At 37.4% G+C, this 12,847-nt stretch overlaps 1 protein-coding gene across 1 annotated transcript in view; it reads left to right on the top strand.

Moving 5' to 3' along the window:
* The first annotated feature begins 43 nt into the window (after positions 1–43).
* Positions 44–12,847, top strand: part of DCAF13 (DDB1 and CUL4 associated factor 13) — a 30,757-nt gene continuing 17,953 nt past the window's right edge. Inside the window, exons 1-5 of the mRNA XM_082720050.1 lie at positions 44–218; positions 3,191–3,390; positions 3,968–4,075; positions 9,041–9,130; positions 10,425–10,580. Of these exons, the coding sequence (XP_082576176.1) occupies positions 149–218; positions 3,191–3,390; positions 3,968–4,075; positions 9,041–9,130; positions 10,425–10,580 (624 nt within the window). The 5' untranslated portion in view covers positions 44–148. The remainder of the gene's footprint in view (positions 219–3,190; positions 3,391–3,967; positions 4,076–9,040; positions 9,131–10,424; positions 10,581–12,847) is intronic.

The raw sequence follows: 12,847 nt of genomic DNA, 5'->3' as shown, positions 1-12,847 counted from the left end.
CCTGCTGAGGCAGCCGGCTTCCACACCGTGGACGTCACATGACAGGAAGTAGTATTGAAGAAGCGGAAGTAGCATGTGTCTGAGGAGGCGGTGGTAATCCCAACGCGGAGGAAAGGCTTGGGGGGTTTAGGGGCAGCTAGCAGCCAAAATGAAGGTGAAGATGCTGAGCCGGAACCCGGACAACTATGTCCGCGAAACCAAACTGGACTTACAAAGAGGTGAGACAAGTTATTAGGGAGTCCGCCAGCCTTGAGTCCGCCTTCGGCTTCCACGGAGCAAATCTGGGGGAACACTGGCTGGCGCTCCAGGCTTGTCCTTTCCCGGTTCCCTTATGCCGAGTTAAACTTTGTGCAGATAAGGGTATTGCGGGACGGGGTAGCCGGTAACTTCTCTTCAAGGCCGTTTTTGAAGAACTTTTTCTAGTGGTAAGTGAGAATGCTTCCGCCTCCCCCTTTCCAGCTGCTGCTCTGACTTTTCTCAGATTCCAGTTGTAGAGAAGTGGAACTTGAAAGCCAAGCAAGTGAATTCAGGGTTTGAAAGGCTTCTTTAAACCCCTCTAACTTTTGGCCACTTTACTTAAAGTTACGTACTTCTAAAAGTGGGAAGAGACAAAGGTGAAACGTAAAGCCATCAGTTTTCTAAACTTTTGTGGAGAGGCCTGATGGGGAAATGGCCAAAGTGAAATTAGTAAGACTAATTATTTATTGGTCTTATTGGTCTGTTCCCCCAGTAGCATCCTGACTACTTATCACTTATTGATCATGATATCTAAATGACGAGGGATTAACCATGTCTGAAGAGAATAATAAAGGCTTTAAGGCAGGAATAAAAATAAAGTATAAGAGAAGAGCCACGTCTTTGGAGTTTGAGTGAGGGGGATAAGCCATAGAGGTTGAAGCTCGGATGATACTTCGGTATTTTGATTGAGTAGTAGAGGTTATTCATTATATATGAATAAATTCTGAGAGGTAAATATGTGGGTTCTGTTAACAAGATGTTTACAGTAACAAGATAGTCATGTTTTTAAAATGCAAATTATGTTACGTCATCTGGACTTGACATCATCCTTGCTTCTTGAACCTCTGGTCCCATCTTCCTCTCTAGTTTCACTAGTCACTATTTTCCTTGCAAGTAGCTTATATTTACCCTTGGATTTCTGAGTACATTTCGGATATTTCTCTTTCAGAAGGCCTGTGGCACACACCCATACTCAATTTAGCTCCTTCTTCTGAACAATAATCTTTCCCTACTTATTCCCTGTGGTTGCCCGCCACCAGCCCGTTTGAAGCATCCTTCTTCAGTGCTTCGATCACGTTTTTATACTAACATCAGAGTGTGTATCACATTGTCTCATGATTATTTTGGTTATCAGTCTTTTCCATCAGACTGACCTTGCATAAAAGGGAAGAATCATATTTGCGTCTAGACAACACCTGGCACATAGTGTTTGCTTTATGAATGTCTGAAGGAATGAATGAGTGACTGACTGGCTGGTCATAGACTCTCCATGTCAGGAGGTTATTAGCCATCTGATGTTACCGAGTGTATTTTTTTCTATAATATCTTCCTATTTCTTTATAGTTTCTGATCGAAGTTTTCTTATTAAAGATTTTATTTATTTGAGGGCGAGCAAGGGAGCAGGGGCAGAGGGAGAAGGAGAAGCAGACTCCCTGCTGAGCAGGGAGCTTGACTCAGGGCTCAGTCCCAGGACCCTGGGATCATGACCTGAGCCGAAGGCAGACGTTTAGATGGAAGTTTTAATAGCAAAATGGAAAAAGTGGAGAAGTTTAGGAGCTCCGTAAAACATAAATCAAGGAAGACATTTGTTACCTTTTTATTTTTTTAAGATTTATTTATTTATTTATTTGAGAGAGCATCTCAAGCAGACTCCCCTGGGAGAGCGCAGAGCCCAACGCGGGGCTCAATCACAGGACCCCAAGATTATGACGTGAGCTGAAATCAGTAGTCCGCTGCTTAACCAACAAAGTCACCCAGGCGCCCCATTTGTTACCTTTTCTTATTCTTTCATTCTTGTTTAGGTGTTAATTCCTTTTGATCAGATGTTGGATATAGTAGCAGTAATAGGGAGTTAGAGAAAAACAAAGACAGCAAGTTGAAGATGTGGGATAAGAAGATGCATTTACTTTTCAACATTAAGGGTTTTTTAGACATGTGTGCTTAGAACACAACTCTAAACTGAGACAGTCTGTTTGGCAGCATAGGATAATAGTTAAGAACATGGATTCTGAAACCAGACTGCTTTGGTTTGAATCCTGGCCTCACTTCATAGGCAAGTTACTTTTCCATGCCTCAATTTCCCAGCTATAAAATGGGAAATAGTAATAGAATTTACCCCATGGAGTGCTGTGGAGATTAAATGAATTAATATACAGTATTTGGAACAGTGCCTGGGACATGGTAAACTTTTTTAAGTAAGTAAACGAATGTGTGAAATGCTCAATAAAAAGTTACTATAATCATAATCACAACAGTGTATATCAATATAATGGTTAGCACTGGTGATTAATACTGTTACCTGCCTCAAAAGGAGCTTAGAGTTCGGTTGGGTAAACATTTGTCAGAGATTTGTTTTGTACCAGGCACTGTGCTAGGCATAAGTAGTAAAGTGAAAAATGTAGTGAAAGCCCTGCCCATCAAAGCTTTGCAACCCAGTTAAAGAATGTAGTAGGACATATAAAAGTAAAAGCTGAGGTTATATGTAGGGTCTAATTATTTTGCAAGATGTATGCATTCCATGATTTTCCGGTAGTTTTGGAAACCTTTGGAAAGGTTTCTGAGTTAAAGGGCATCAACTTTTGAATTTTTCACAGTGCTAGGCATAGAACAGTGTTCCTAACAAAGGCTTATTGAGTAACAAATTGAATAATTAGCTGAGGAAGACCATAGGAAATATTAAAAGTGAATTATTTTATTTTATTTTATTTTATTTTTATTTTTTTAAAGATTTTATTTATTAATTTGACAGAGAGAAATCACAAGTAGACGGAGAGGCAGCCAGAGAGAGAGAGAGGAAAGCAGGCTCCCTGCTGAGCAGAGAGCCCGATGCGGGACTTGATCCCAGGACCCTGAGATCATGACCTGAGCCGAAGGCAGTGGCTTAACCCACTGAGCCACCCAGGCGCCCCAAAAGTGAATTATTTTATTAAGAGAAGTCTTTTTTTTATTTCAGTTCCAAGAAACTATGATCCTACCTTACATCCTTTTGAGGTCCCGCGAGAATATGTAAGAGCTTTAAATGCTACCAAACTGGAACGGGTATTTGCAAAACCATTCCTTGCTTCTCTGGATGGTCACCGAGATGGAGTCAATTGCATGGCAAAGCATCCAAAGAGCCTGGCTACTGTCCTTTCTGGGGCATGTGATGGAGAGGCAAGTGGCACTCTAAACATTCCTATTTTAAACTAAAAATAGTTATGTTATAAATGTTTTCTAGTTTTGTGTTACTGCAGATTTTAATTGCTTTGATTTCATTTTTCTGTGTCCTATTTTTTTATTAATTCTCAAGAATGAATTCTGTTTGAATTATGAACTACATAGTTTCTTATCTAAGCCTCAGAAATTAGAAATGTAACAGCTGAAGGCTCAATTGAGCTGAAGTCTCAAGCATGTTTACAGTAGTAAAGGTATTTGTGAGTTTTGCCCCCCCCCCCAACAGAGGATGTTATTAATGATTCAACACTTATTTCCACTCTGGCAAGAAAAGAAAGCTTTGAAACACTTTAAACTGGAATCAACAGAGTACATAACAGATTGAGTTTTCTGCTTGTTGATATACTGTCCATATGCACTGCAGTATTTTAAACTAGAGGATTTTGTTTTTAGCAGTCTGGTAGAGTGAGTCATAGGCTTTTCAGTGTGAATTTATTTTTCTTGGAAAATAATACTCCTGTGCTTGAACATTTTATGTTTATAGTTCACTAAAATTTCCTGGTATGCTTTATCATAGGTTAGAATTTGGAACTTGACTAAACGGAAATGTATCCGTACAATACAAGCCCATGAAGGTTTTGTACGAGGAATATGTACTCGCTTTTGTGGGACTTCTTTTTTTACTGTAAGTATAATGCAATTAAGTAATTAACTCTTCTCAACATGTATAAGACTGAGCTAATGTTTTCTCAATACATTTATTTCTTCCAAGAGCCTTTTGGAGTTTCACAACCCAATACAACTTCTTAAAGCCTTGAAAAGTCCTGGTTTTCTTTATATACTTCAGCCTTCTTCATACTTCTTGATTTTTTTAAAGTAACACTTAACATGTATTCGAATTAATATTCTGTAGAACACTGAGTAGTAGGATTAATGCAAGACAAGGCTGGAAAGGTGGTTTACTCTGGAAGATTTTCAGTGTTGGAGATGAATAATTTGTACTTTGTTAGTACATTTTGGAAGTATTTATGTGTGTGGTAAGGTATACAGAAAGTACAGTTTACCATTCTAATCATTTTTAAGTGTCCATTTCAGTGGCATTAAGTACATTCACATTATTTTGTAACTGTCACCACTTTTTCATCTTCCCAATCAAGCTCATGTCCCTTAAATAATAACTCCTTATTCCCCCTGCTCCAGCCCTTTGCAACCACTGTTCCACTTTCTTTTTCTATGTAGTTGACTATTCTAGGTGCCTCACACAAGTAGAATTAAATAATATTTTCCCTTTTGTGTCTGCCTTATTTCACTTAGCATAATGTCTTCAGGCTTCACCCATATTGTAGCAGGTATCAGAATTACTTCCTTTTTTTTTTTTTTTTTTTTTAAGATTTATTTATTTATTTATTTGACAGACAGAGATCACAGGTAGGCAGAGAGGCAGGCAGAGAGAGAGAGAGAGGAGGAAGCAGGCTCCCTGCTGAGCAGAGAGCCCGATGCGGGGCTCGATCCCAGGACCCTGGGATCATGACCTGAGTGGAAGGCAGAGGCTTTAACCCACTGAGCCATCGAGGCGCCCCAGAATTACTTCCTTTTTATAGTTGAATCATACTCTGTTGTACGTACATATGTTTTGTTTATCTGTTCATCCATCAGTGGACGTTTCGATTGTCTCCATCTTCCTGCTTTTATGAATAATGCTGATATAAACATTGGTGTGCAAATATCTGCTCAAGTTCATTGCAAGTTTAGTAACAGGAATGAATCTAAGCTGTGCTTTGAGGTAATGAATTTGACAGCAGTAAATGATCAGTTTGGAGGCTGTTTTAATAAGCAATAATGAATCTGTGCTAGGGAGGGAAAACCATGTGGAAAGTAGTTGTTAGGTTTAGAAACATTTTGGAGGTATGACAGGCTTGGCAACTGAGAGTTGTTCAGCAAGATTCCTTTTCCTTCCAGGAGTGAGGAAGTCAGGAGTGTCAGAAGCTTTAGAGGAGAGAGGGAATGGGAAGGGCATGGTATGATGAACTGGACTGCAGTGGGCTAGGTGAGTGAAGAGTCTGTGAGGCCCTTACAGATGTAGCTCTGGAATTGAAGTTCTGAAGAAAGTCAGAACTAAACTTGGTATCATCAGTACAGAAATAAAGATTGAAGCCGTGGTATGGCATCACTGGGGGAAAGTGACAGGGAAAATGTAGAAATACAGAAATGTCAGGGAAATAGCCTTGGAGAATGCCTGCTCCTAGGAGGCAGGAAAACTTTTGGGAGTAGCCAGAGAGCTAGAAGAGCCTGTAAATGAGCTTAATGTGGCAGGGGGAAAGGATCATGGGTCGTGTGAACGACTACAAAGATGACGAGGATGAAGACTGAAAGAAATATTTTAGGAATATAGACCTGTAAAAAATAGAAAGTTAAAGGTCCTGTGATTTTAATCTTTCAGTTTTACAGCTGTTGGCGGTTTGGTATCTGTCCTTTCATATGTTTTGACCTGTATATATAGCAGCTCGTGTATACAGACGCACTAATCAACTGTGTAAATCTTGAGTAGCATGCTCCGTGCCAAGGTAGATGGGAAAGGAATAGCAAAGGGAGGAGATGATTTCTGGGGAACCTTTAAATATTTGAAAGATTTTTAAAAATATATATTTGAAAGTTTGTTGTGTGAAAGAAGAAATGGACTTTTCTATATAGCAGCCTTAGGAATAGTTAATGTTAAAATATTTTGTTTCGGTGTAGGGACCAACTTACTGTCGAAAACCAAAATAGGCTAGTTGGCTAATAGGCAGGGAATTCAGGTATTTTTCAGTAAAGGTTTTTTTTATTTTGTTTTGTTTTGTTTTTTTAAGATTTTGTTTATTTATTTGACAGAGATCACAAGTAGGCAGAAAGGCAGGCAGAGAGAGAGAGAGAGAGGAAGCAGGCTTCCCGTCAAGGAGAGAGCCCAATGCGGGGCTCAGTCCGAGGACCCCGGGATCATGATCTGAGCTGAAGGCAGAGGCTTAACCCACTGAGCCACCCAGGCTCCCCTAGCTCACACTTTTTAGGAGTACGGCATCTTCATATGCTGTAGAAACTGACGTTGTCATAGAGATGGTCTTTTTTTTTCTTTAAAGAGTTTATTTATTCGACAGACAGAGATCACAAGTAGTCAGAGAGGCAGGCGGTGGGGCAGGGGGAAGCAAGTTTCCTGCTGAGCAGAGAGCCAGTTTTGGGGCTTGATCCCAGGACCCCGAGATCATGACCTGAGCTGAAGGCAGAGGCTTAACCCATTGAGCCACACAGGTGCCCCAGAAAAGGGGTTTAAACAAGCTTCATCACCCTGTATACAGTATGTTGTAGAAGGAATTGGGTGGGGAGTTGGAGCAGACTGACTTTAACTACACTTCCAGTTGGTTATTCTTTGGGGTATATTGATTAGTTTAATATCCCAGGCAGAGGATTTACTGGCTGTTTTTTTTTTTTTTAATGCTTAAAATGAAAAAAGTCAGAAAAACATTTCATATTCACTATTCACTTCCTTTCTTCAGATAAGACATGTGAAAACTACTTGTTGGCCGAATTTTAGGACTTCATGTTTCAAAAAATGTTCAGTACACAATGTTGCAAAAGATGAATCTTTATTAGCTAAATTTAATAATATTTACTGTATCTCAATTTGTGGCACCAACAGGTCTTTCTTCAGCTTACTCAGCCTTGAGATAAGATATGCCGGCCAGGCATATATTGCTTGGCTCCTCATTTCTACAAAATGTTAAACCTTTCTCAGGATTGATGATCTGCTGAGGCTTATACTCAACAGGCTGTATAGAGTAGCATAGTCAATTACAAAGGAATTCAGTTTTGAGTTTGCAGATAGTAGAAGCTTGATCGAAAGCAGCAGTCTTTGGGGTAGATGTTCTCAATGACAGTTTTATCCTGTCTTCCATAAATGCTAAAATTCCAGTGGGTCAAGCCAGATTAGCAAAGACCTCTGTACCTAAACTGCATCCTCAATTCCTCAACAAAAGAAATTCCTGTCTGACCTTAGTACCAAAACTTCTTCCCTAATCACTTACCTGTTCTAATATCATGGGCTCTATGGATTGTTTTGCAGGAAGGATTTCCCTCTTTGAATTTGCTATAAGAAAAACTAAATTTATACTTCTGTCCTAGATAAATATATATTTTTGTTAATATTTTTATTTAGAAAGTAGATATAGATTATGTATAATATGAATGTAAAAACCTAGAAAGTTTTTACATTCATATTATACATAATCTTTCTATACATAAAACTTTCTAGGTTTTTACATTCATATTATACATAATCTTTCTATACATAATACTTTCTAGGTTTTTACATTCATTCTAGTTTTCAGTTAAAAACTAGTAGTTTGGGGCGCCTGGGTGGCTCAGTGGGTTAAGCCACTGCCTTCGGCTCAGGTCATGATCTCAGGGTCCTGGGATTGAGTCCCACATCTGGCTCTCTGCTCAGCAGGGGGCCTGCTTCTCTTCCCCTCTCTCTGCCTGCCTCTCTGCCTACTTGTAATCTCTCTCTGTCAAATAAATAAATAAAATCTTTAAAAAAAAAAAAAAAAAACTAGTAGTTTGGTGTATATATAGAGTTGTTCACACCCTGTATGTGATTATTTTGTGTTTTTAACCCTAAACTAAGTTATATTGTGCATTCTGTTTTGTAGCTTATTTCCCATAATACCTTGAATGAATCTGCTACATGCACAAGTCTAAATTACCATTGTTTGTTACCTTGCCTTCATTTGGGCCATGGCTTTTTCACTATCTGCACAACTGTCCGTTCAGTGAAAAGACAAATGATGTCTTTAAAACATTATGGAAATCGTTTTGACCTCATGGATCCCTGAAAAATTCTCAGGATCCTTCAGAGGTCTGCATTTCACAGTTTGAAAACCACTGACTTAATAGTTTTGGAGTCTTCTGTCATGCAAAGAAGGGCTTTACCCATGGCGAGATTATAAGAATGACTTCTGTCTACTATTTTTATGTTTTGTATTTAATTTTTTACCTTTAAAATTATATGGAATTTTATATTAATATCAAGTGTCAGATTGCTTCAAACTTTTTAAATGACTAACCTGATACTGTAATACCATTTTATTACAATCCACTTTTCTTCCTTATTTGAAATGCCATCCTTATCACAGTATGCAGTTTTTTGCCATATTTATGACCTAACTTTGTTTCTATTCTCCTTGTGCTCTACTTACATTGTCTTATTTTTATTTATTTTTTTATTTTTATTTTTTTAAAATTTTATTTATTTGACAGAGATCACAAGTAGGCAGAGGGACAGGCAGAGAGAGGAAGGGAAGCAGGCTCCCAGCCAAGCAGAGAGCCAGGTGCGGGGCTCGATCCCAGGACCCTGGGATCATGACCTTAGCCGAAAGCAGAGGCTTAACCCACTGAGCCACCCAGGCGCCCCTGTCTTATTTTGAATTTTATCTACACTGTGTATTTGTCACAAATCTTTACTGTAACATGTGGGACGTAAAATGCATCAACAAATACAGTACTGGAAGGATTTGGGACATTATTTTTTTAAACACGAGGTATTTATAATTTGACATATATGTTATCAAGTTTACAGTTAATAAGAGTAGTTCATTATTACCTGAATCATTAATGTTTCAAGGTTGGCGATGACAAAACTGTGAAGCAATGGAAAATGGATGGACCGGGTTACGGAGAAGAGGAAGAACCATTACATACAATATTAGGAAAGGTACAGAAATAAATTGACCTATACTTTGTCTATTAAAATTCTTCTCTTAAAATTATTTCAGAAATTTAATTAAAAAATAAAAGATGTAAATGAGACTTTAGGCTGCAATAATTGACCTATTTTAAGCAATATTTAATACAGTTAAGGTCCTTTGCAGCTAAAGAATTTGAATGGGTCTTTGGTGTTCACTGTATTGGGTTCAGGTTCTGTGTTTACCTGGAAGATGCAATGAAACATTTCCTATGGCAAGTCCATGGGAAGAAATCTAAGAAAAATAATGCTTCGGCTTCTCTCTGATTTATATTATCATAGATCTTACACAAAGCTCAGAATTTCTTACTTGGAAGAACCCCTTAGGCAATGAAGAGGTATTATAATATACTTTTTGTATAAATCTCATTTACATTTCTTAGAATATTATTCTGTAAATCAAATGATATGGTTTAGTTATAGCTTAAGTGTAATTCAGATCATATGGCCTGTCCATGTTTCATAATGCTTACATTTTGATATTAAGGGAACTTCTAAAGTTAGATTTAATCTTTAAATATATACATTTGTAAAATCGGCTTGTCATTTTAGTATTATTGCTGGTATATATTTAAGTTCTGCTTTTCAGATTTCAAGAAATTTTAAATTTTTTAAAGGCACATGGAGGTGGGACATGAGTATTAGATGGAAATAATTTGCAACTGGTAAAAAAATTAGGCATTAATTCTGAAACAAAATTGGTTTCATTCTTGAAAATGCCTTCTCTCTAGGAGTTCCAAATGTTTTTGAAATATTTCATCTTACCCCTGTATCTGTGGTAATGGGGATTAATTCTTACTGTAAAGTTTGTCAGATTTGCTTTCATGAATAGAAAATAATTGGAAGCCTGCAGATGCTGGTAAGAGTTCTTAAAAGCGTAAAGTGTTGGCTAAATATTTCCCTTTAATTTGCTTTGCAAACATTTTTTACCACATAGTATAAAGACAGATTTTAATCTGCCCTGAATAGATCATTCTCATCTTTTAAGTGGATAATTCAAAATTTATAAGATTTTATTGATTTTAACAATGTTAGCATCCACCCTTGCCAGGTTTTTTTCAATTTTTATTTTAAGTGGGTTCCATGCCCAATGTGGGGCTTGAACTCCCAACCCTGAGATAGAGTCATATGCTCTACTGAATTTCTTTCTAAACAGGGATTTTCTTTAAAAAGATGAAAGTGTGGGTAAATATATTTAAAATATATAGATTTGAAATATTAATGATAAAAAGACCCATCTATAACAACATCTTTGCTCTTAAAGACAGTGTATACAGGAATTGATCATCACTGGAAAGAAGCTGTTTTTGCCACATGTGGACAGCAAGTAGACATTTGGGATGAACAAAGAACAAGTCCTATCTGTTCAATGACCTGGGGATTCGACAGCATAAGTAGTGTTAAATTTAACCCAATTGAGGTAATGTTGCTTTTTGAAATAGTTCTGCTTGCTGTTTCTTTATTTAATAATTTCAACTCTGTTTAGGAAACTTTGTATGCTATAAGAATTGTGTTTAAATTTTAATGGGCTTCCGGCATTTGGTTAGTTTTCCAGATTATATCTGAGTTCTGTTACCTTTGGTCAGATCTCAACATGTTTGCCCACAGTTTAGTCCCATATATCAGTGTAATATATCTTTAGATGAAGGTTGTGTGCATGTGCTCATAGGAGTAGAATTCAAGCAAATGGTGTACCGTGCCTTCACATAAGTAAAATGTCAGTAAAATGATAGTTTACTCATGCCTTTGGTGCTCATGTTCCATAGATTACATCACTGTATATTAGGGAAAATGTTAATTTCTTAACTCTCTTTGAGGTAAGAAGAGGCATTGAGAATTAATTATTTGTAAGTGACAAGGGCACTAATAATTTATAATAATAATATGCACAATTAGTACTATGCTGGATGGTGATAGTTATATTTTTCTTTGGTCAGATGTCTGATATGGTGATCCTACATCCTTTGAGGTCTGAGGGAAGAGTTGGTGATTTAACTCTACTTATTGTTTATAGAGGTCTGAATTTAGGAAAGGAGGCTGCCCTAAATGCTTAACTAGCCCTTGAACTTAAGACCTTTCCCTGAGCTATTTCTGAATACATAACAATAGATGAACTCATTGTCCAAAAGGCTCAGTAGAAATACCTTTTCCTGGAGAAAGAAAAGGAAATTACTGCATGTATAAACTAATCTTCAAAGTTATGAGATTATCATGTCAGGTGGTATCAGAGATTATCCTGATACGAAAGTTTTGTACTCTCAGAGACTCAAGGGATAAAAGGGATAAAGTTAAGTCAAAGTAGCAGGGTATAAAATTGTTTATATGAAGTTTTGGAACATGAGATATTGCAGTTTTATGTGAGTTTGGCCTTGTGGTGCTGCTGAGAGATCAGAGAGTCAGAGGGCACCCTTCCTGCCCCCCAGCATATCCTACCTGAACACTTCTGGAGGGGCTATGGTCAAGAGCAGGATTTGGAAAACTGGTTTGTGAGTCCACTGCCTGTTTTTATAGATCGCATTTTTACTAGAACATAACCATACCCTGTTATTTATATATTGTGCTGTGAGAGCAGAATGGCCAACAAAGTCTAAAGTATTTACTTTTTGGTCCTTTACAGAAAAAGATTGCTGACCTTGGTCTAGTGTTTCTATCTGTTCTGTATCTTCCTCACTCCATCCTACATCACCTTTTTGGTTGTAGAAGTGAGATACAGCATGGTGGGGGGTGGGGTGCAAGCCAGCTTTACAGAGCCAGGCCAAGGTGACCCTTGGCAGAAGCAGGCTACAAACACTAGCAATTTGTAGGAACATTTTGTGTCCTACTTGGTGTGGAGCTAAACTGGAACTGTATTTCCTGCCAGGGTACCTTGTCAGTGACCTTATACAAGTCACACTTTTTTTCTATATTTGCTTCTTTATTTTTAAAATGAGATTAAATATATTTTCCAGTGTACTTTATATGGTTGTCATGAGGATAAACTGTGATTAAATTTTATGTGAATATTTTTTAAAGATGCTACCCAAATTTAGGATGATGTTATTACTATTAAAAAAAAAATAAACAGAGCAGAGAGATATTGATTCCTCCTCTGAGGGGTAAGCAGTATTTTGCTTCTCTATTTTGGTGAACACCTATGTCAGAAGAGCTGATAGTTAATTCCAAAAATCATAATTGTTATTAGTGATGACCTAGTGACCATGTTTTTCAGACTTGCCTGTGTAAGAACTGTATTTGTTCAGCTGTGTGGGTTTTTATTTTTTCTTTTTTATTACCCTCATGAACTTGAGTGGTAAAAGCAAATGGTGTGCATGTCTCTTATCCTATATTAAACTTAATGGGAAGGGCATGTTGCTGTGAACAAATGGAGTGTATTTGTTTCCTCTAATCATTAATAATTAATTTTCTGTTAAAATATTGAAGCCTACAATTTTGGTAAAGCCAGAAGTTTTATGCTGAGCATTGCCACATTTTAAAGTGTAAAAGTCGGCCTTCACTCTAGGTAGAATTTTTTGCTCAGATTAAAATCTTTATTTTTAGAAATGGAACCTAGTCAGACTTTGAGGTGGCATAATGAGAAACCAAGAAAGATTTAGAGGAGTCACTAATTAGGGGAAAGTCTCAGAGGAAGTGATTAAAAAAGGAAGGTTTGGGGTTTTTTTTTTTTTGTTCTTTTTTTTTTTTTTAAGA

This window comes from Mustela nivalis (assembly GCF_964662115.1).
Source record: "Mustela nivalis genome assembly, chromosome: 2".
In the NCBI taxonomy this organism is placed as follows: Eukaryota; Metazoa; Chordata; class Mammalia; order Carnivora; family Mustelidae; genus Mustela; species Mustela nivalis.
Note: the sequence above shows the minus strand (reverse complement) of the source record. Positions and strands in the feature narration are given on the sequence as shown.